The following is a 25801-nucleotide window of genomic DNA, read 5'->3' as shown; positions in this document are numbered from 1 at the left end:
ACTAACTAACTGGATGATTTAGTAGTAACACGACATGATTTACATCTTGATGCTTGAGAACATTTGAATTTTAAATACAAAACAGAAATCCTTATGAAGAAATGGTATAAGCAACAAATTCATCAAGACAAAGTCTATGCTTAGTATAAATGCTTTGGATTGTCTTCGTATAAATACACATTCACGTGTAAGAAGAAAGAATGAATCCTGTTAAAACAAAGATATATAAAATTTCACGGCCTGCTGTAATGGACCCACTTTCCCTAAATTGCTTTTTTTGTCGTTATTGCACCGCTTTTTTCCTCATTCTTCATTAATTTCCTCCATGTTTCGGAGCAAGAACTGCTTATATTTATCTTTGTGTCACTGTAGTTATGTACAGTGATTATGAATAAAGCAATATGATGAAAATGTTTGTAGTATCAACATTATCGCATTAGTCGTTGGATACACAAAAAAAGGACTCAGTATGTAAGATACTATACTTTTTGTGTAGAGGTCTAAGATGATCAGAAAGTTTCTTACTGTCCAGCTTAAATATGTAAAGCCTTCTATTAGTTCCTCAACCAAAATAGTTTCTTTTTTCATCATTTAGATTTTAGAAACCATCAAGGATTTTTTTATTAGTAAGAGGAATGTACTTTTATGCATCTGTTGCCTATCTAGATGACCATAAGTTTCATATTTAACAAACAATATTAAAAGGCATACAAAACTACCAAAACTGTATTCTGTCTTTGTTTGTTGTAATTCTGATTCATGGTAAGGAACTGCTGCAAGGATTACAGTATTATATTCCTAGTGCAAAACAATAAAACCTGTATCAGCCTCTCAAATATGTTCTCCTCATTTTATTAGTGCTGTAAATTTTGCTGGTTTACCTGTCCAAATACATTTTTATTGTTCACTCTTAAATGGCATCATGGTCTTTTGCATTTTGGAAGCAGAACATGTTTAAAATTTTTGAATAACATAAACTGTGGAGAGCAAGACAAAAGTTTTACAACTAGTGACACTGAAACAAATTTAGAAGTCACACAGTATTTCCAAATGACTACCCAAATACTATAAGCTTTTGTGTGGAATGATAGGGTGTCTGATGAAGCAGAAATAAAAGCCTGTCCTTCCTGCACTGATCTGCACACTTGGAATTTTAATAGGTTTGATTTGCAACTTCTTCACCTGATTTTAGCACAGAAAAAAAAAAAAAAAAAGTAAAATGTGTACAATGCCAAATGTTTGCTGGCTTCTAGCCTACTGCTAAAGCCCTTTCCAGCATTTACTGGAAAGAGGAGAGAATGGACAGGGGAATCAGAAACAATTTATTTTAGTCAATATCTTTTGTGTCTCACAGATGATGAAAATTTGAAGTACCAACCCTCAAAATTCAATGAAACTAAAGCTGTTGTGTTCCTGGTCAGATAAATTCATAAACTGCTATTTTGTAATAGAAACAGGCCTTAAACTGTATCATTAGACAAAATGGAAAATGAGGGGTTTCACTGTAAAAATGAAAACTGTGAAACTACAGCTGGGTATAAAAAGCACTTCAAATGGGAGATCTATGTCAGGAAACGTATGTAAATAATACCTACCCATTAACTGATTACAGGTATTGCTTTATCATCCAGTAATTTATACTTTACACACTAGATATCACCATTCTGACTTAACAGCACTACAGAACTGTGTACATTATCTGAATAGTTGATATACTGAAATGAAACCAGGAACTGAAGAAAGGAACTTTTAAATAAAGACTGAAGTTTGGTATGTGACCTACTATAATTAAATGGAAGAAAAGTAAAGGGATAGCACAAAAATTACTCAACAGTTTATAAGTCATGAAATAATTTTGACAACAGTGGTATCTTAACAGCTGATAAGCATTAAAAGTCACACATAAAACTTATTTCAGTGTTAAATTATTTTAAAAGACAACTTCTAAATTGGAATGCTTGACAGAAGAACAAAAAGGCAGATAAGCACTGAAGTTGCAGAGATTATACTAGAAAAAAAATAAGTAAAGAAAATACACCTGCTTACTATCCTACAGTCCTCCACTATATTTAGGAAACTTCAAACCACAAGAAAAATTATGATGTTATAATTCATTAAGGAATTAAAATTTTTGCCACTGTATGATGATACAAAAAAAATAAAAAATGGAGTCTTACTTGGAGTATATTCTAAAGGTATTCTGAAAGGTTTTTCTTTGAATAAATACTGCCAGAGGGGAAAGCAGTAATTATTTTTTTTAATTTTTTTGTTGTTGTTATAGCGGATTGAATTAGCTAATACTATTGACAAAAGGTAAGCAAAGACTAGGAGTTCCAAGCACGTCTTTAAACCTTTAACCCAATGAAAAGAAGCCACTTACCTAACTTTATTCAGGGGCATACCTGTATCATCATATCTGCATCTTTTCAAATGAGAGACAACACAGAGGATTTGGGCCAAACAGTTAAAGTTCAGAAAAACTGTTAGCAACTATAAATACCTTCATAATGGAGAGTGTTGAGCAACATTAACTATGGATATTGCCAATTTGTTCATGTTAGCAAGCTTCTTTAAACAAAATATGTACATACAGATGCACATATCTATATATATGTCATGGGGTGAAGCTTACTTGAAGGCATCACTCAGATAAAATGAGGTCTGAGCCACATCTGCCCACCAATTAGCAGACAAGTTGTAAAAGCAAAGACAATTGTCACCAATAACACAGGTAATTGTTATGGGGGAGGAGGCTGACCCAAACCCCTGTCAAATGAGAGGGCCTATCCTGTTCCATGGGTTAGATATGCATGGAAAAGAAAATAAAGCAGTCATACAACTTTCCACCCTTGTAACATATTTGTGGTGAGAGGCCAGAAAGTCACAGTAACCCAGGTAACAACCACTAATTGGCTTCAGATGCATAGGAAAAAGTAAAAGAGATTAGCTGGGGGCTGCGCAGCAATGAAGTAATTGGCAGCTTAACCCGACCACCTAATTCAGAAACCAATGAAAAAAAGTGAAGAAAGATGCCTGCCAGTGGGAAACAATCTGTGGGTGCCAGAAAATGTGCAGAAGGCTGAGCCTGAGGTGGAACAGCTGGCCACTCAAAAAAGCAAGCTGGAAGCCAGTACCCTTTGGAGCAAGTGCCCTCTCCCCCTCTGCCTGTGGCACCACTCGAGTGGGCCGCAGGGGCAGGAGCCTTGATCAATGTCAGTGTGTCCTTACAGAATGTGCAAAATGCATACAAAAGAAATCTTGCAACAGAAATTGCTATCAACCCACTATAGCCATCCTGTTTAACAATTTATTACATATTTATTTACTAAGTGGTTTTACGCCACAGTGCAGGTCTGTTCTTGCAGGTACCCCACCTTAAATTCCCCTGCAGAAATACATATTTTTCCTCTCTAGAGGGTCCCTATATTATGTGCAGAACCTTCTCATATTAAATCCACATTAATAATCTCTAATGCATAACAAAAATTTGCACTGTGGGGGACCACAAAATGCAATAAAACATTTATTGAAAAAATTATTCCGGTTAAATACATTTTGCCATCATATTTTAAACTATATTCCTGGGAAGTGGGAGCCACTGGACCATCAAATGCTACAAAATCAAGAATCCTTAGCATACTCTCCCTATTCCAAGTCTATAGGTTTATCATTTAAAGTTGTGCAGTCAAAAGTCCTCTGACACTAAGTGATACTTAGCGTTAACTGCAAATTCTGCAAACAGTACATGCTGTAATACAACTCTGCATTTAAGAGCTATGTAATATTTTACATGTATTGTATGCATTTTTTCTTCCCTGAATCTCTTACTCCAAATCTGAAATCAAAGAATATACTAGGTATCATGAAGCTTCATTTCTAAAAGTCAAACAGGAAGAAAGGTACAGAGATTATGCAGTCATGAAGAATACATAAGGAGGATGAGCAAAAAATACTTACTTGCTGTTAGAAATATTTGAAAACCATTTCCCACACATCAATTCCATGTAGCCTAGGTAAAAATAATGCAGATATTCTAAAAGTTTGACCACGAGCTCCAACACTTTTTTCTGTTTGAAATGGAGTTTTCAATATATTCTTAATTATTTTATGAGTTATTGCTTCATTTTTATGCATACTTTCAGTCTTTCTTCAAGCTAAAGTTTCATAGTAAAACAAACAATCAAAACTCCCAAAAGGTAAAATGCAATTGCAGAAATATGTTCAGATGCCCGTGATGCTGGGAAAAAGTAATTATGTTAGAGAATTACTATATTCTCTGACCCATTCCAGAGGCTTCTGCATACAGAAGTCAGACTCTGGAGGCTTGCAGGCACATACACATACTTCACTCTCATATGGCATCTTCAAGTCGCAGATGCTTGCTCTCCAACAGTCATAAAAGTTGTAGAAACTAATAGTAATAAGATGATCAGTATGGTCACTTTTGTCAAGGGGCACCTTCTACCAGTTGCTCAGCTTCCCAAAGTGGGACTGTTGGATAGCTTTTTCCTTTAAACCTTTTGTTCTTACACAGAAAAAATGCAAATAAAGACATTTATGCTGCACACTTCTTTATGGCCCATGCATTTATTTCTTTTTGTATAAGATGAATTTTATGGAGCATCTACTCAGTGCGCAAAGTGTTTAGAACTGATTTTCATAGTGACATGCTCTGCTGTTTTTATATCCACAATTTTACATGCATGATGAATAACTGCTATTCAGACATGTTATTTTCAGGTGGAAAAGTGAAGGCCAATGCTTCATAATGGGGTTTTTGGTGGCCTTAACCTTATACCAAATGAAACTCACTCTATGAAGACACCTGGTAGAAGTTCCCTGTTGTTTTGTACATAAAACAGAACATGTCCTTTACCATGAAACAGCCACCCTTCCTTCAGTTTTTCCAAAACCAATCTGGTAACAGCAAACAAGCAGTAAAGTTGGGCAGGACTCCTTATGAGGTTCAACTTTTTCAAACCTTGACTCACTGTCAGTCACAGGTAAACAGTGTTCATACAGACTAATGACTGATTACCCTGGAGGTACTTTTATTCCATCTCTGACAGACTCAGTTCATTACAATTTTAGAGAAGTTTTATCACTAGGTGATAGGTAGCATGAGGCATAAAAAAGACCCTTTTGCATTACCATAAAAGGCAAGACCCTACAAATTGGTGAAGCAGATAGAAAAACAAACCTCATGCCATATAAGAATACCCCTAGCATAAAATAGATTTAATGGTTCTTATAGAAATAATTTTATAGCCAAAGCAGGTCCTACATGCAGTACTCAATAAACAGAAATGATCAGGCCCATTAGATGAAGCAAAGATATCAGTGATGTAAAACAGCCAAAGCCCAACAGGGGAAAACAAAACAAAACATAAATAAATAAACACCAAGCCAAAAATCCTCAACATGCTTTTCCAACTTTAGATAGAACAGTGAGTCAAAAGATTACCCTAGGAAATGTGGGAGACTCAGTATCTACAAAACAGAAGTTGTAGTAGTACACAAACTTGTGTTTCATATCCAAACACCTTCCTGGTTGGAAAGAAGACCTCAGCTTATCTTCAGCTGTTTTATTTAGTTGAAATATCAACTGGGACTTGAAGCTAGCTAGGAAGAAGACGCTTGATGCCTTGGGAATTTCTTAAATTTCCTCAGTTGAAAGTATCTAATATCTTACTGAAGCACTCAGCACACAGTGAGATCAGTTCTCATAGAAAATCAGCAAGAATAAGTGTCTTGCTGTTTCATGAAACAGCGAAATTTAATATTAGGCATTTATATACCTTTTAAATATATTTTCACATTTTTATTCATACCCTTTTTACCAAAAAAGTCAATTGAATGCTCATGATTGTTTCCTGCAGGAATTTGCACTTACATATTTTCACTTACTGAACACAGCTGAAGCAGTCAATCTAGATCATAAAAGACAGTACAATTAGCAGCCAAAAAGTCCCTAGCACATAGACCAAAATACAAAGCAAATAATGAAAGAAAAAGACAGTTGAATCAACAGGGAAGTTTATTTTTGTTTATTTTAATTCTTCTTCATCATGGGAAGGACAGTAGGGGAATCTGTTTCTATAAACAACATCTGACATGGCAGTTCAACATAAAGCATCTTTGACTGCATAATTCAGAAAGAGTAAGACTGAGGAAATACTGTTTAGGTTTTCTCTCATTAAGCTAAAGTAGCATAAAATTTGGAGTAGGAATTTGCAGTCCAGACTTGAGGATTCTGACATTCTATTATGTCACATAATGTCACTTGTAGTTCCATTAGATATATTATCATTTTCCATGTTGTCAAAATGTTCATTATCAATAATGTAAGGATATATGAAACCTATTTTGCAGTCACAATATTTGATGTCAAAGCTAAGTATACACTAACTAATTACTTCATAGAATAGCTAGAACATCAGCAGGGTTTCTCATTTTTATCTTAAACAGAGTAATACTTCAGTACTAGTAGTAGAGCATTTGTTTCTTAAATGTACCACTCTTCTGATTCTACTCAGCGCCAAATGCTGTTCTGCCAGAAAGTGAATGTCAAACAAAATATACTTGTACACACCAGAAAGTATCAAGTCTTAATGTAGGGCTGCCAAGGGAAAAACAAACAAACAAGAACAAAAAAGATGCCACAGTGAAGATAAAAGGTTTAGTTAAACTTTAGTCAGACACATTTAACCTATACTGTACTTAACACTAAGTTACCATACACAGGCACATATATTATTTGGGGTAATCATTTTAACAAAAAACATTGTATGAATCAAAAATTCAATCATCAGATATTTAAATTTTCCCTTATTTCTTTTTATAATTCAGGAAAAAATTAGGTTAGAAAAATGCTGTAGATTAGCCACTTTTTTTTCAGAATGGACACTAAAGTGATACCTCAAAGTTTGATTGAACAGGTCTGTCACTTGTGTATGGCAGAATTGTGAACTCTTCTGCAAATAGTGACAGCAGAGTAACTGTTCCCAGTTATGTCACAATCTATTTATTTGAGCTTAGCTATTTGACAATAAAGGTTACATTAGCTTTGGAGAGAATACTGATTCTGTCATATTTCTTGTATAACATCTGGACAGCAGCAATTCAGGAAAATAGAGAATTCTATATTAAGATCTCAAATGAACTCAGAATTTTCCATCCAGGCTGGCTAGTGGCAGATGCTGAGATTATGAAATCTCTAAAAGTAAGGAATGCAATGCTCATTCTTAGAGTCGTTTTATTAAGAGTACCAAATTTCTCTTAAAAGCCACTGTCTTGCAATTACGACTGCAAAGAAAAAGCTGGATAACAGAAGGTGTGAAGTGTCCATCAAACTCAGTCCCTGTTATAATGACCCAAAGAACAGCATTATAGATGATGGAGGGAGGAAGAAGAAATAGAGCAGAAAAATTACCATGAAAAATAACGCTGTTTCTGCACATTAAATGATTGACCATGAATCCTACAAAGAGGACCATCAGAGAACCAGTGATGATTCAATACATTCAGTGTGGTTCAGGAGGGCCAAACAACACTGCTCGCAGACAGTGGCTTGCAGTGGGGATTCCTCACTAATGAGACTTGAGACACATTTCAGGCAAGGTAGGCAGCTAGGCTGAGCTCACAGCAGCAATACCCCCATGCACGCTGTGACCTCCTTTCCTCACTGTAGGAGACAGCAGCATCATTAGAAGATTTTCAGAGGCTTTCCTATCACTGCCTACCAGTAACAGTGATACAGCCCTGACACAGGGTTTGGGAAAGCCAATTCACATCCCCACCTGTGTCTGACCTCTTGTATCCAGAGCAAAAGGCTGGAAGTGGTTAGAAGACTGGGTAGTTAGAAAAGCTTTTGCAACACTCATGCAATCACTATCTCATGCAACTCCAGCACCTTTAACTCTCTCACCCAGCACTACACATATAGTGTCCTCCAGGCACACAGTCTTTGCACTTATCAAAACAACTCCTCTTTGGGCCTTGTATGCTGCCTAATCACAGTGCTGTCTAGCTACACCTATCACGGGATATAGCATACTCAGATATCTTGGTTCCTACTCACTGGCACTGCACAGTTCACTGCAAAAAACAAACAAACAAACAAACAAAAAAAAAAAAAAAAAAAAAAAAAAAACAAAAACACAAAAACCCAAACACTTCAACAGAGCACGTTTCACCAACAAAATGCACTATTTTCACAAGGTTTGCCCAATTAGCCATTTGCACTGTTAGACTTTCCTACCACTGGAAAAGTCAAATCATTGGGAGTGCTACTAAGCATTTTATTTTTCTTTCAAAAATAAAGAAATACAGCCTCTGAAGTAAATGCAAGTAATATACCTGAAGTAGTTAAAACTCAGAAATACTAACACAGTATTTCTCTCTGTTCCTTTCCCCCACTTCACTTTGTTCTTGCGTCAGGTAACTGACTTTTACATCATTTGTCACCCACAAGCCAAGAAAGCCAGTGCAACAGGCTACTGCAGTAATGGTAGAGCACAGGATGGAAAAGTCTCCTTTTTTAAGCATCTGCAAGAGTTTTTTGAGTTTTTTTTTAAGAGAAATGACAGTGGGCAGCATGTGTAGGTTCTTTTATCTGGGCTGCCATTATACAACAAAACTCTCTACGATGACAAACATTCCTTTTAAATCAATAAGATATTACCATAACTACTTTAAACTGTTTCAGCATGACAGTGCTGTAAAACACAGCTGTAACCTGAAATATATCCAGCGAGTAAACTAAAAAGGGTTTTCTTTGGATCACATGTCAGTGGATCCAGACAATTCAGCTACTTGCCACTAAAATAGTCCCAATGTTCTGTATTCACATAATCCTGTGACTAAATAATTGGACAAATGTGGCAAATAAGTGAGCTAAACGGAGGCACAGACTTCAAGCTAATGACTGAAACGTTGCATTCCACAATAGCGATACAGTTAAGAAACATTCTGAACAAGGAAACGCTTCCATTGCCCGCATACTCTTATGGCTGCCACAGCTTAAGAAGATGGCACTCATGGGGAAATGAAATCACAGCTCGACTTCAAAGTAGGCTGAGAACCATCCTCTATCATCTTATTCAAGTTAAACCATCCCACCCTAGGACATGAAACAGCTGATGTCTGCACTCCCATCAAAAGCACAGTGACACTGTCAGATTCCAACTCCCCGATACAAAATCTTGCCTCTTCTCTTTTTTTTTTTTTTTTTTTATCGAAATGAATAACAAATTCGAGGAAGAAACCCTCAAAACAACACGCCTACAGCTGTAGTTGCGAAGCAGAGGGCGGGAAAGATCCCGCGGGGGGTGGGCGGGGCGAGAGAGGGGCGGCGCTGCCCGCCGTGCTGAAACGGGGCGCTGTCCGCGGTGCTGAAACGGGGCGCTGCGCAGCCTCTGCCCGATCCACCGTAACGGCCTCGTTTTGTAACGGGGCAAGAAACGAGTTTCACGTCACTGGAGCAGCAGCTGAGGTGTGCACGTGTGTGAAACTAGAATTGTGTTTCTAATATGCTGACAACGGTTCGCAGAAGACAGGCACAACGAACACCCCTTCCCCTTCCAAAGGGACAGGAGCTGAAACCGTTGCCCTCCTTATACAGAAAAGAATTTTTCCCTTTCACAGTAGCAATGAAGTGTCTTTGAGAAAGACCATCAAAACTGGGAAATTCTCTTCTGCCTTAGGAAAAAAAAAAAAAAAAAAAAAAGCTGGCCAAATTCAATTTCAGTACTATTTGTTTCACTGTTATGAAGAAGAATTAAATATTACTGTAAATAATGATTTTATACAATTCTATGTGGGGGCTGATTATGTACCTGAATACACAGGATTTTTTCCTTTAAAATTTTCTTGTTCAGATAGCTAGATTCAGACAAAGCTGGATACACCTTTAGGGCTAGCATCACAACTTTTGCAAAGCTGGCAGGACACTCAAGCAATTTGAGCCTCTATGATGTTGTTCCTTAACTAATCAAATAGTTGCAATCAACCAGATTTCAATGCTTTAGAGTTGTCTTTAATCAGAACAAGAGTTGATGGGGAATATGTGACCATGGATGCTGCTTTTTAAAATGCTGTCTAGATTTGAGAGTATTTCTCTAAATTAAGTCTTAGAACACAGGCTTTGCTGATGACAAAATTCTGCCTTAGATAACTTTCACTTGAACTGTATTTGCAACATGTCACCCCCACACACCCCCCTCACACACACGCCTCATCACCACCCCCCACCCCCAAAGAAATAAAGCTGCAACAGACAGAACAGTTCACAGTGCACGGTTCATAATCAAAGTCAATGTGAAAGGTACCTAGAGCAAACAAGCGGTTTTTCAGCTTCCTGAATTGTTTCCAGGTCCAGATCAGCCCCATCCAGCTACCAGGTTTAGGCACTACAACACATACTGGAAACTGTCCCAGTTACAGCCACTGCTTCAGTCTGATTCAGGATCTAAGTCATGAAACTAAGCAACCCATGGAAGATTATAGCTGAAGACAAAACAAACAACCACTAATTAAAAAAGATGGAAATTTTTTGTGTGCTTGTTCTTTTGGTTTGCCGGGGTTTTGCGTGTGTTTTTAAAAAACACAATTTAGCAGGAAAAATTACAATAAATTTTTAATATGGCATTGCTTCCTCTGAAAAATCTCAGACTAACATTAGAAGGAAAACAAAATGAAATGAAACATGAAGCCTAATATTTTAAACTCAGAACCATTTTAGAGTGGGAGAAGAAAAATAAACACACAAGCCCAAGCCTTCAATTTGTTGGAACTGGGAATTTGGGAGATAAAAGGAAATACAAAAGCTTTCTTCATGTGACTTGTAGTCAGACTTCAGCAGCATCAGAAGACACTTGTCAGCAGACTGTAGGCATTGGCTAGAAACAAAGAGGAAGAAGGCTCCCCGAGATATGGAATTTTAAGCTTCAAATCCTTAATCAGTGAAAAGTCCCGTTTTAAAATCAATACTGGTATTTAACTCATAATCAATACACAGCAACACAAGTTGGTGAAATATGCTTTTACCTTCTTTTTTATGAAAAGGCTGATAATCATACGATACAGTCAGTAGCCTTTATGTAATCTTATCAGGAAAAGCAGCTTGTAAAGAACTGGCATTATCCTACAGCATGCTAATAAAAGCACAGCAAGCAATCTCTTATGTTCTTACTGGTAGCAGAGTAATGGTTTTTATTCACAGGAGTATGAAAAAGGAACAAGGATCCAAAATTACTAGAACAAATCTAGCCTGTATTAGGTAACGCTTCCCCTTTCTCTCGCTGTCATGAAATCACCTGTCGTAAGAATCACATGGCATACCAAAACAATAACAGTGCCCAAACAGGTGTCAGGAGACTTACTGATAAAGAACTGAACTTTCTAAAGCATCTGAAAGAAAACTAAGCACACCATCAACTGACTTACAGCTATACTTTGGAAGCACTTCAACCATTAAACACAACAGCAATCTATCATAAAAAAAAAATGACAAAAAAACCTAACCAGGAAGTGTCAAAACTGCAGATACAGGTGGATTTCCATGCAAACATAGCATAGAAGTCCAAATCGTGGTTGTGTCAAGAAAAGATGAAAAACCTCCCATGTTTTTTGAGAAATACCATAAAATTTTGACAATATACAGGATTAGAGAATTTGTCATATAATAATCATGTCCAACATGAGATTTACATTAAGACAAACTATGAAGGAAAAGTAATATGTGTCAAAGTACATCGGTAATTTGATTCATATGCTAGAGCTCCTGACCTCACTCTCCTACCCCCACATCTCTTTTCAAATAAAAAATTATACCTCCTAAAAAGACTGAAATTACATGACTCTTTTCAGGCAGCTATACTTGAAAACAAATATCCTTACACTTCCTAAAAAAAAAAAAATCCACCTGTATGTTAGGTAATAAATGACCATATCTAAAATTATAAATTATAATTATAAAAATTATATATTAATATATAAATTATTTAATGCTAAATTATACCTAAGATACTTTAAGAAGAGAATTTAAGATAATCAACAACAAGCAACACGTGCCTCAAGCCATCCAAAGAAGTAGCTGCTATTTTATTAGCACTAAGATAAGTGACATTTTCACACATCAGGAGTTACTTTAGTTTGACCTTTTGGTAAAGTGATCAAAGCCACTAACAAATAACTACACAAAACACTGTGCCTCCCCATTAAAAAAAAAAAATAAAAATGCAGTAGGTTGCTTGACTTAAGGTTGTAAGGCAAATAAATCAACATAAACAGATTTGTAAAACCTTAACTTTTTTTTATTAATTATAGACAAGTAATCAAATTTCAAGTACCAAATATCTCTGTATGTACCTCATAACTGCCATGAAAATGGTTTAATAAAAATGTATAAGCATTACTTTCTTTGTAGCACACAAGAAAGTACATGCCTTTAAAAGCATTTCATCTATTATTACATCTATTCAAAGTCAAGCAAGTAACAAGTGAGATAGCATAGATATACATGAAAGAATTCTTTCCCATCAAGAACATTCAGCTACCACCTCCTCCCTTAAAAAGCATGTCAATGTCTCTTAAATTATTTACAAGCTTCAGGGTAAATGTTAGCAGTAACTCTAGTCTGGAATTTAAAATAAATGTTAGCAGCTACTCCAATGTGGCATTTGAAATAACCATTAGGTTTCAGTTTCAATTCTGACTTGAAGAGAAGATCTGCTTACAAAAAAATTCATGCTCTTCACAATAAATGGGCATACAGAATTTTGAGCAACACATTAAAATTATTTTTTAAAAGTACAAGCTGCACAACAAAACCACCAAGTTCAAGTCTAATCCACCATTCTTTTTCCATAAAGGTAAAAGTATTCCCCTGGTAACATTTAAAGCCTCGAAAGTTTCAGATTTCTTGCTGTCTTGCTGCTTTTGAGATGGCAGAACATGAAAACATTGTTGATGGACAGAGGTCCAGGGTTTCTTTCACAGCACAGAACTGTGCAGTATGCAAAACTAAATTTCATGCCAAAGTACAATAAACATTGGGTTGAGGATCTGACAGGGAAAGACATTTAAAATTCAAAAAGTAAAGTAGCAGCACTTATTTTGTATATGTTGGAGAAAAAGAAAATTCCTCCTTGCATCTTATTACATTCTGTGAAGTTCTATGAAGGGAACTAATATTCATCATCACCTCTATCAGAACAACAAAATATATTAAGACTATAGAAATGTAATAGGCATAAGTAGAAAATAATTTACCAGTAAGTTATAAGCAAATAATCAAAACCCAAAATAAAGCAACAATAACATGGGAAGTTCACTACTTGGTTATAGTAACTAGAGAATAAAAAATTTTTAATGTCTTTAGGATATTGGGTTTGGTTTTGAGTCAACGGACATAAGACTCATCACTGTAACAAGCAAGTCATACTACCGTATGAATGTGCCCAAAAGCCATATTACGGTTCCAGAGGCCTTTCTATTATTTTCTTTTAAATAAAATTCTTGCAAGGTAACCAAATCACAATTGAATCATATATATCACTGCCTTCTTTATTAAGATATCTTGTACTCTGAAATTATTACACTCAGATACAGACCTAATTTTTGCTTCTCACGGACAAGAGTTCATTATGCTAATTTTTTTAAAAAACAGCATGCAAATTTTCCAGTATCACATTTTGAAATATAATGGTTGAGCTGAAAAGGTACAGTGTCTACAAATTTAGTTTGACAGCAAGAAGAATCTTCTCTGCCATATCAGGACATTTATTGTTGGCTTTTATAAACTTACTCCTACCACTCTGAGTATACAACATTCAAGTTTGATATTCCACAGTAGTCAAGGCAGTTTACTGTATGAACCTCATGAATTCTAGGTTAGAGTTTTTGTTAAGCTTCAGTTGGTTGCCCTGTCCAATTTTCTCTACTGTATGAAAATTTCATTCTGTACTTAACTCACTTTAGACTAATAAACCATGCCTGGACACAAGACAATGTAAACAGAAGCTACTTTATGAACTTCACAATGTATGTTCACAAATAAACAATAAAATTATCAGCCAGAGCAGGCATTTCATCAACCATATTCTTCATGAATCATATATTTCTTCAGCTTTTTTTATCACAGTAGAGAAAAATAAATCAGAAGTCCAGCATAACTGTTTAAATATTATATACATATAAAAAGGGGAATATATGTTAATATGGCACTGGTCTCAAGGCACTGCAGCCTATGTTTTCAAAAACTTAACAGATTTGGAGCCCTGATGACATAAGTTGATTTTTAGGTTACTGACTTAATTCACTTTGAACAACAGTTCTATTAAAAAACTCTTCTGAAAACAGACACCCAAGTGTTTTTCTCCATCACAGAAACACAATTACACATTTCACTGTAAAGTTATGATTTTTCTCAAATATTGAAAAAAGCTGAATTAATTACTGAATAACAAAAAGTCCACATCATATTGTGAATGCACCCAGCACTTTATACTTTGGTCTTTGTTTCTCCAACAATTGTTTCCAACAGCATTACTAAAAGAGTAAGAAAGACAGCTTGCTCACTTAAACGTTTGGGGCAAAATAAGTAGCACTGATGACTGTTAAGCCTTCCTAAGATCAGTGAAACAAACTAGCAGAAGATCAGACATGCATACGGAAATGTAGTGCAGTGCTGTTTCAACAGGTTATACAACACCTAAAATAAACTACCTCACCTTTTCACTACACTCAGAGAAGCTCTACAGTTAAATTTGATGAAAAATCTATTGTTAGAGACAACTTCTGCTAATTATTGAGGCAAATCACCCAAAAAATGACAGGAATAGACTGCACTAGAGTTTTTGCTCCTGCAGAGGATATTGCATAGGAAGATTGCCTTGAAAAGCACCCTCTAGCCATTGATGTCACACCTCAACTTCTAATATTGGTCAGATATCCATTATGGGCACTTGTGGCTCATAATTAATACTACACTTAATAGTGTTCTTAAAAATAGATCAATATTTGGCAATCATCTGTAAGTGTGCATAAGCACATATTAAAACCTTCAGATAAGGCATGTCTGCAAGCATCTATAATCACAGAAAAGCATTACGGAATGAGTTGCATCACGAGTCATATGCAACTGAGGTTCTTAAGTGAGCCAGATCTGTGTAATTCAGTGTGAACTGCAATTAGACAGAAGATGAACTCTTCTTCATAAATTTTCTTCTCATGCTGTTGTAAGGACATTGTATAAAATTCTCTAGCAATAACAGACTTTGGCATACAAACCTTACAATTGTTCTCCTAGCAATTGGAAGACCTTTCAGACATTTAATTTTTTCATGTCTTCCTGAACCTGAAACAGTTTGATGCTCTCACTGCTCTAAGGAAGCCCATTTAACTAATGTATTTAGCTCCATCTCAAAATGCCTGCTAATGGAAAGGCAGAGGGAGCAGGTACTTGCAGAAACAGTACCAGTGGATACTTCGAACCCAGAAGACTCTCACCAACACAGACAGAAACAACTGAGTACAAGCAAGTAACTTGCCCTTTGTGAGGACCATGCAGTGTAGGAATTGCAGGGGTAGAAGACCATCTACATAAGTCTGAGCAGCCTCTGTTTGGACAATAAGAAGTTCGCTACTCCCAAGTCACATCCACCGAACAAACTTGAACATCATGATAATTTACATAAACTGTAGATATTATGTGAAAAACATCGGTCCTTACCACCTGATCTATGATCTCTATCAATAGCACTAGGGAGGTTTTATGCTGTATAAATCACAGCCATAACTGTTATGGGATGAGCAGATATTCGAGCAGGATGATTAGGCTCCTCCCAGGAGAGAGCAGTTAAGGAAATACATTTGAATGAGCAGAATGGTTGGGAATGTTGTGGGGTTGGTTGTTTTGTTTTTTTATATTTGTTTTAGAAGAGAACTTCCATGAGCTTAATTATCCTGGCCATTTTGATCTTTTCTGCTGTAAAACTCCCACAGCTTTCAAGAAAAGACTTTGTTTTCTGAGATACTAGAATCTTGCTGAAATGATGCAACCTGGCCCTCACAGGAAAAACCCTGGAAAAGCACATAAGACAATTCTTACAATTCAGAATCTCCACACTCCCCCCACCCCCTAAATTAACTATCAATCACACTTATCTGACCCCTCTGTGAAGGTATTGCATGTATTCTTCAGTTAACCGTAATGATCAAATTAAAACAAGAATGGCAGAGTGCAGTTTTAAGCTAGGTAACTTTATATACTTCTGCTTTTCACATCTTGAGTCTTAGAATGGTTTCCACCTGAACCTTCATCTTTAACCAATCAATGGAAAAATAAAAACAAACCAAATCAAGGTTTCCATTTCAGACATTAGGAACTGTGACAACAGGGCTACCAGTAAGCAATTGGATACTACTTCCAGTAAAGGACACTGCTTATGCATAGGTGCTCAAACAAAAAACAGAGTAATCCTATTCAGTGAACTTGTCAAAGCCAAATACCGAGCCAAAAAGGCATCAAGAAAAAAAAAAAAAAAAAAGCCTGCAAGCTTACTAATACTTCTCCACAAACACACAGACATGTTATGAGTATAAATAATCTGTTGAATTTAACAATTTCCTGAAAGCTATGTCACACAAACCACAAAGTTAAAATACTACTTCTTTCATGGATGATGTTTGTCACACAGTCTCCCAGATAATACCTAAAAGACATCATGTTTATTTTCCCAATGGTTCCTTAGTTTCCATATAGCAAGAGGAAACAGAAAAACAGAGAGACAAGAAACATGTCTGTAAAAAGCAGATGTCTGTTATGTGTATTTACTGCTACATCTACAAACCAACTACTTAAGCTTTGGCATGGGAAAGGATGCCTCTTTTTTTTGTGGTCTTGCACAATACATGTTTAAACTATACATAGCAAAAGAAATTCCTACAGGTAAAAATGCCATTAAAATTTCAAAGATTTTCTGTATTTTTTGTTCTAACAAGCAAAATAATATAAACCTACAGTTTCTTCTTAACTGGAAAACAACATAAGACATTTACTGATGGAACAACGGTTTTGTATGTTTACGAATCAAAGGAAGTCAGTCAAGGGATACAAAACTAAACACTGATGGCTTTTTAATGATAAAGAGTAAGTTACAGAGCTCATGACTACATTTGCTATGAATAACACACACCTATTAGAAAGACAGACTTAAGTATGGTATTTTTCTGTTTTTTAAACAGATAGGAATCTTATTAAAACTACTTTTTCATCCCAATTACTATAAAGAAATTACTACTTGAGAGCTTATAAAGAACAATGACTGTCAGTACTAGCCCACTGCATGCATTTAAATAAAAATGTTAAAACCTCCTAAAGCAGTTTGCAACTTCCTTCTTTTTTTTTTTTTTTTTTTTTTTTTTTTTTCCCCTTCACTTATCCTCCTTTTTTTCTGTAATGCTAAGATCTTATCCCAGGAGCTTGCTCCAGTGTGCTAAAGCATGCTGCACCCCTGTGTACTGTGCAACACTATGGCACGCCGCATCCTGCTGAGCAGCCAAACCCACTGGCTACAAAGGCAGACTCATCCTACTTTGGTAGGATCCACATCCACATTGAAAGCTTCCTCTTACCTCGACTTCCTTGCTCTTCTCTTTGTTTCTGCCCATTGAACTTCTCCCATTGCTGGCAGTCTCCCGCGCTGGAACTACAGAAATCTGTTGGAGGGGCATTTTTATAGTGCTGCAGGTTGCCAAAACCTGTTTGGATGACTTATATCTTCACTCCCCCCGAGTAGCCCACCTGTATAATTGTTCATATCCTTGCTTTGCCAAGCTCAGCTCTAAATAAAAAGGGGAAAATAGTATTTGAGAAACCGTGTATCATACGCCAGGGTCTTCCATCAAAAAAAAAAAAAAAAAAAAAAAAAAAAAAGTAAAGCAGAGCAAATTGCAAACACAAACGAGAAACAGCAAACAAAGAGGTAAGTCACAATAATCCAGAGTTTCACATGCTTAGAGCGATGAGTTGCTGCAAGTCATAAGTCCTCTGCTGTGTTCCTGGAGCACCCCCTTGTCCCCCTGCCCCCCAAAAGCATCGTGGGATACAATTCAATTTCTGTGTTACCTAATAACTGTCATGGAAACCAAGGAAACCGGGGTCTCGCAGGCCCTTATTAGCAATTGCTTTCCTCTAATGGCAGAGGCTCCCACATTTGCAGCGGCTGCCACTTCTGCTTTTGTTTCCCATCTGATTCCACAGGAGTCCACTAAGCACCCGGAGACACTGCCTCGTGCTGACTAGGTAAAGCAGCATAAGGCTGAAAAGCTTAGTGTTCTATTTTGGAGCCAAAATCTCCTCCTTTAAAAACACGGATAGCTTGCTGTGTCCTTCATGCGTCTACAATAATCTGCTTAGGTCAAAGGATCTGCCTTGAAGTGAAGAGCAGCGGTGAGCGAATGAGGTGTAAAAAGGAAGACAAGACTGGGAGGGATTGCAAATGTGCTTTTCTGAGGTTGATAGTAAAAAGTTAACCCTTTGCTGTGCTTGTCTTTTCCCGAGACATCACCAGAAGCAAGTGCAGCAGGATAAACCAAATAAACACACACACACAGGTGTCATTACAGTAGTCACACGCACTCTAAAAATGTCATTTACATGAGCTTCTCCCACGCAAATGCTTCTGTTCTCTCATTTACAAAATGCCCAGGAAAAGTGTTTCACCATCTCCCCCCACCTCCTAAAATGTAAAACAATAGAAGAATGTCCCAGGTGCTATATTTCAAAAATGGATATGAAGAAAGGAAATTCTTAACACTTACACTTCTTTAAAAATTTTATTATTCTTGATAAATATTAAGAATGCAAACAAAACTGATTTAGATTAAAAATCTTAAAGAAATAGTTAGATCAGAAGCCAAATTCTTAGCACTGTATAAGTAATACAGGAATGAAAGCAGAAAAAAACCCACGCCAAACCGGAGCAATTGCTAACAGTGTTTGAGTATGTTGACCAAAGGAAAAAAAAAAAAAAAGGTATTACCCAGGCCTTGAAATAAATCAACTTCATTTTTAACTGTATACAGTTGCACTTGGAATTCCAACAAGAAATAATGGCATTATATACAGCCTGGATTTTCTTACAAAGCCACGTGGGAAGGATTTAAAATACTGTTGATTCACTATTCCACTACTTCTATTTTTCAGTCTGAGTTAACAGAGCTTACAAGAGTCTAGCCAGAGATAAATTGGGATCTGGTTCACGCTGCCATCCGTTTTACGTCACTGGTTTAAACTAAGGTATATTGACACACTAATATAAGGGTTTATCAAATGCATTAACAAAGAATCATAATCTAGGAGTTTACAGATGCTGCAAGACACATGTGTGTACATGTGGACATTTTTGTATCTATATATTTATTATATATATTTTGTATACATATATATCCATAGTCATGAAATAGATTTGCAAAGAATAAAATGAAGTCTATTGCCATTTACACAGTTCCTTTACACATTTTTAGTTATATTTTACATGCTTATTCCATCTTTACTCTCTGATATTTCAAAATTAGTTTGAATGTAAGGTTAAAAAGTTTCAATGTACACAAGGAGATTTTCCTGAATTTTTAATATAAATCGGGAAAAAAAGACAAGCTTCTGTTTATCGAGACAGCTGCAATACAAAAATTTATTCTAGCAGTATTCAAAGACAAGAAATATAATATACCAGACTGGTAAAGTTTAACTGTTAATCAAAAACTATAATATAATGTAAAGGAAATTCCTTATTAGTTTAACAGAAAGTTTTAAAGCTACAGACAAACTCTTTTCCTTCCTCTGAGGAACAACCAGATTAAGAATCCCTAAACCTGGCTCAGCTTTGTCATGATAATCACTTACCTCTTTGATAAAAACACTGATAGAAGATTAGTGGGTTTGAGGTATTAAAATGGAGGTTTCCTGAAATGTGTGTTTCCATGTCTAGTTAAGTTTTTCAAAGTCAACCTGCCTTTTGATACTGTGCCAATAATTCTGCATTTTAAATCATCTGAACTTGAGATTCAAGTCAGAGATTTCTAAGTTAACCAGTAAACTCTTTAATCCTCTCTATGTCTGTTTTAGCCAGAATAAAGATCTTAAAGGGTGTGGTATGCTTAGTTCTTTTTAAAATGAAGGCTTGTGGCTCCTTTTCCCCCCACAGTAAACCTATGCCATCAAAAAGTATATAACAAAAAAAAAACACCTAGTCCAAAGCAAGGGGTTTAATTTACCATTAAGTAAGTCCAGGCTCTCATTCTGCTTCACTGTTTCACTAATTACATTTCTTCGCCATGTGGAGACCAAATTAACATGCAACTGCCCTCACTGAACATATGCTGAATGTGGATCTTCCCAGGCTGAGTGCTAAATCAAGTCACAAAACAATCAAGCCTCATACTGCTATATGTAGAAATATGGAGAGCACCAGTGCTTCATGGTAAAGCGGTTGGAAGATCTGAGACGTATCCAAAAGCACACCGTAAAAGTTATCAGCAGAGGTAGTGTTGGGATCGATTTTCTGTCCCACACTTCCGTGTTCCCTCTTTGCTTTTTCAAATTTACTATACAGAATTATAAAACGTAAAGCTTTTGTGTAGGTGTTAATACAACTATGATCTCAGAAACAGCAGCACAACATCAGAGCACATCCTGCAGAAACAACAAAACTATTGATTTCCATTTACAATGTGTTTTTAGCGCCCAGAGTCCCAAAGTACTTCAAAGTTGTAAATAAAGTGATTGCACATACACACATAGTCCTTTGTTAGAAAATATGGTAACTTCCACCAGTTCCCCATGGTGATCAGCCTATGATATTCTATTTAAACAACACTAATTTGGGTAAACTGCCACCCAAAGAGTCATTGTTTGGGTGCCATGACTCAGCCGAAGGACGGCGTGACACCTGCTCGGTGAAGTATGAAGCTGCTGTGCAAAGCAGCTAGATGGGGTTCCAGCCTCAGGGGGAAGACAGTAACAGAAGAGAACTGTTGACCTGGAGCAGGTGAAAATGATGTGTCAGAAGAGAGAGCTGTGTGGTGGGTAAGCCATTAGTAAATGATTTAAGTTACAGAAATATAATCCGCAGTTCTTGAAGCAAAGTAATTACAGAAAGAGATGTGCCCACCTTTCTGCATACAGTTTGAAACCCTACTAATTCCAGTTCAGAGAAGCCAAGGGATGCAAGTTAATTTTTAGTCACCCAACACTCTCCCCTCAGTACATACTTTATGAACAGTACCAGTAAGATCTTGGTGACCATGAAGGAAATCAAGATAAAAGGAACCAATGGCCCAACCGTGGTGACGTAAGCATTGAGAGAATGAAAAACAGCAGTACAACCCCCTCTGTAACACAATTACAAGGCAACACTGTGTACTCATGTACTGTCAGTTTACTGGCAGCTTATATATAGTCACTCTGCCTTGTTGCCATCACTTGAAGAATGTCAAATTTTTGCAAGATTCTTGAATTGAAGAAAACATAATAATAAGTTTCCCTGCATAAATAACACTTTCTTTTATCATGAACAAGTAATTCTAATTCTTTTTTACTCAGCATAAAACCATCTTTAGAGAAGATGTACTGTAGCCACTATATGATCTTTAGGCCAAAATCTATACTGAATTAAAAAAAAAAAAAAAATGTGGACATAAAATTCTTAGAAGTTGGTAGTTTGGACTCCAAATTATTTGTCAAAAAGATACATTGGCTATGAATGTACAACGTATGAATAGATACAGTCCTATGGACAATAGTCTTGAGATCTAGGAATGAGTTTCACTGTCCTCAAAAATAATACAGAAAAGTTACATACATTGTATATATTATGCTCGCTTTACTATCTAACTGGTGAGATTTTACACCCTCATAAATGTTTTCTCACATATTAACATGCTTCCTATAGACTACAGACATCTCACCTCTACTCTATACCTCCAGTGTCCTCAAGAGTCACTTATATATATTATCATCAGCATCTATATTACTTTAATTTCCTTAATAAGAAACTGATGAAGAATAAGTATTACTCTACCACCTCATTTGTTCTCATTACAAGTTTATTTAAGAAGACAACAAAATAACGTGGTTTTATTAAAAGAGGTTGGACCCGATAATATTCCATTACTGCACTCAGATGCAGCGCAGTCCTGGATATATCCCCATATAACGTACAAAGCCGTCTGTAACCCAAAATTACTGCAAAGGATTCACTCCGCTTCCCTCTGATATTAACAAGTGCATCAAAGCAACTGAGCCTTTCACCTCTGACCTGCACTGATGACAAAATTACAAAAGGGTAAAGCATGTAACAACTGCAAAAAAAAAAAAAAAAATAAGAATTGGTATTGTCAGGAGGCAGATATTTCAAAAGAATTTATAGATAAGTCCTATAGAACAGAATCCTGCTTACAAGTTTAAATGGAATTTTTCTGTCAGGCTATCAAAACTGTATTAGCACATAGCTAAAAATTAAGGTTACATACCAGGATGCATTCAGAGGTCTTTATTCATTTACACATACCTGCACACAAAAATATATTCATATAAACTTCCAATAACAGCCTTTAAACATAAGTTGTCACTTTTCTGCAGACATTTCAGAATCAAGCAATCTCCACATAGACAATCAGTATAAAATTTAGTATTTTACACTAAAAAGTAAAAGTCAGAAAGGAACCCACTTTCTGACCCACAAATAATTAATGTTTTCTTTCCCTTAAAATAGCAGTTACTCTCTTACATAAAGTTTTGAGAGGAAAAAAGAAAAGAAAACACAGATCTCACTGATATTAGCAAATTTAATGCAAGCTATCTGTTGTAACTTTCAGCCTGTCTTATATTCACATCTTAGATTCAGGCAAACAAGTCTGATCACTACAGCAGCTGCGGAAGTGGATACCAGTACTACTAATGATCAACTGGGATGAAGGACAGTCACTTTAACTAGCAGAAGCTTCTAACGCCTCAATTAAAAATGCAGCTAGCAGTTGTCTAATGCAGACCAAACAAGACTGATGTAAACCAGTCCCTTGGGCTTCACAGCATCCTCAAGTTACATGACAGTAGAACCAAATGAAATTTTCAGATAAATAAAAAATTCCTTTAGATCTTCTCCCATCCCTCACAATTTAAAAAAAAAAAAAAAAGTTTAAACCTACTGCAATACAAAGTCAGTCATAGAATTAGGGCAAATAAGAAAGATAACTTTAGCCAAATATAAATATTCCAAAGCAGCATGGACCAGTTTCCAGGTATCTTTTCCTCTGCATGGGAAAACCTGTTGTTCTCTGCTCTCTGGACCAGTGTATCTTTAATACTGTTCTGCACTGTGAGCTGGCTTCAAATGGGGGAACTCCAGGAATGCAAGAGTTTTAGGCAGAAGTCTTGTACAAGTAAGTCCTCATCAAAAGCAAAATTTAAAAGTTGTTTAAAAGAGGTGAATAGAATTTGCCTTCTTCACAAATTAGAACAAATGGCTGTAAGATTTAATATTAGAAGTCACTTTTTAAATGCCATCATGTTATTAGATCCTCAGAGGGGTTTTGGTAGGTTTCCCCTTTGCTCACTTTTAGCTTCATAATCGACTGAAGTGCTGAGAAGTACCATGTAATGCAATATGAACATAGGTGTATTAAAGGTATTAAGGAAGTAATAAACTAAAAATTTAAAATTAATGTCTTTGGGTATTTTTTCTACATTGCCATTCAAAGGATATTGCACATCATTATACGTAATTTCACCAAGAGCATTACTAAGCACAGGTCTTCTTTCTCCTCCATAAAGAGGCTAAAGTAGAACATGGAACAAACACGGAATAACCTATTTGACTCTTGCATAGTCTGTGCAGATATACTGCTTAAGCATTTTTAGAACACTTAAAAACCCAAGGTCATGGAAGGGTACAAGTCAAAAAGCAAATTAAAAAACTGAAAACTAATAGCTGAGACTGAATTAAAATATGCCTGGTACATCAAACAAAAATTTACCTCACTGAAACAGAGATTTGTTGGAAGTGAGATATGAAATGACAAAACAGTGGTAAATTAGATAAAATGCAGTCCTTGTCTGTTAAAACCATTTATATTCATTATCTCCTAGATAGCAAAATTCTAAAAAAACCTTCTGATTTCCACTTTTAAACACAAAAACTTTCATGGATGTCACCAATGCAGTGTTTGCACTAAGTTTATCTAAACTAAACCAAGTGTACTGTTCACTTAACACACCACAGTGTCCCTAACGAAATAGGGGACAAAGGAAAACTTGCAAAGTTCTGCAAACTACCAATAGCTTGAACAGCCCATTTCTCTCACAAGTTAGAGCGATAATTTGGAATTTTTGTTTAAATGTAGCAATATCTTATAAAAACAAACAGAAAAAGTCAGTGACAAACTTTTCCACAGAATGGGCAGACTGTGTATTTAACCAATTTATACTATAAAAGAAATAAAATTATGCAGTTAAAGCATCCACTCTAAAAACTACTATTTATACTAGAGTGACACTTAGCTACTCATTACAGAGGACAGGGATCCTACTATGTTTATTCTATTTTTCAGTATCCAACTTCTATCTATGCCTGCAAGAGCTAAGAGCTCCTATCACCTCTCCAGTTCAGGTAGCTCTACCTTCATAATGAACACTAACATCTCAGCCATCACTGCTTACAAGTACTTCTGGCCATCAGCAATATAAAGGTGGCATCATTTCATAAAATTACACTGTCTGAAATTATGTTCTGGGTTTTGCAGTGATGGAAGTAATCTGCATGCCACGCTGTCTAACCGAACATGTCCACCAGCATACAAACACAAGTCTAGTTCTTCAGGAAATTACTACCGAGTTGTTTGGTTATGTTTACTACAGAAAAACAAATTACTAAAATTACTAAATAGTAGAGGGTGTATAAATACATACATTGCCACCTACAGTATTATTTACCCTTTATTTTTCCCATTATTGCCCATTATTATTTCCTACTTAATGACATACATGTAAAAAACATTTTAACAGCTCTCTAACAGAAGATGGTTAACAGTCTTTATAACAAAAACATCAAACTGGAGCAAGCAGTGGGATCCACCTGCTTAGTTTTGGGTTAAATGCTGCAAACCTGAATCCAACAGTCTTAAAGAGTTCAGTGTTATTTGGTAAGAACAGACTCGAGTTCTTGGCCAAGGTTCAAAGCTATCACTCAACAGAGACAAGGGCCAGGGCACAATGCGGGAAGACCTGGGCAATCTTCTAGATGAGAGCATTAGAAACGGGATGAAGTTTAGTAGCACAAGCAACACAGTTACGACACTGGGAGAACAGGAAAAAGAAGTTGGATAGCAGCCAGAAGCACAGACTGATAAGAAGGATCAGCGTATTTCTTAATCAAAGGATGACTGGAAAATGCTAATTATCATCAGCTGCAAAAATGTAAACATAGTCCCAGGGTGCATCAAGCAAGTTATTTCTAATTCGTCTTAGTCCTGAACAAACTATGCCAGTAATTTCCTCAAAAATTAGACTTTTCTCAAAGTTCTGATCACCAACATCAAGGAGATGCTGAACTTGGACACAGTGGGAAACTGCTCAAAAAAAACCCCTGCACAACAGGAAATTATTATTTGCTAACCCTCCTGCTTCTGTTACTGGCTACATGCAATTAGTTTGTAAGACCAGGTTGGTTTGTTTGTTTTTAATGCAGATATTCAGGTGCCCAGTATATTGGAGATTATACTATGAACTGTGTTCTTAATC

At 36.2% G+C, this 25801-nt stretch overlaps 1 protein-coding gene across 4 annotated transcripts in view; it reads right to left on the bottom strand.

Moving 5' to 3' along the window:
• Window positions 1-25801, bottom strand: part of MARCHF1 (membrane associated ring-CH-type finger 1) — a 246852-nt gene that overhangs the window by 125000 nt on the left and 96051 nt on the right. Inside the window, exons 1-2 of one of the 4 annotated variants that reach the window (XM_032983902.2) lie at window positions 18131-18371; window positions 17638-17846 (exon numbers count right to left, since the gene is read on the bottom strand). The exons of 2 other annotated variants lie outside the window; for them this stretch is intronic. In XM_032983902.2, coding sequence (XP_032839793.1) covers window positions 17638-17736 — 99 coding nt within the window. In that variant the 5' untranslated portion in view covers window positions 17737-17846; window positions 18131-18371. Of the gene's footprint in view, window positions 1-17637; window positions 17847-18130; window positions 18372-25801 lie in introns of those variants that run through there. One more of the 4 variants, XM_032983901.2, reaches the window with a different exon arrangement.

The sequence above is a fragment of the Tyto alba genome, unplaced genomic scaffold (assembly GCF_018691265.1).
Source record: "Tyto alba isolate M040663 unplaced genomic scaffold, T.alba_DEE_v4.0 Super-Scaffold_6, whole genome shotgun sequence".
NCBI classification, from domain to species: Eukaryota; Metazoa; Chordata; class Aves; order Strigiformes; family Tytonidae; genus Tyto; species Tyto alba.
Note: the sequence above shows the minus strand (reverse complement) of the source record. Positions and strands in the feature narration are given on the sequence as shown.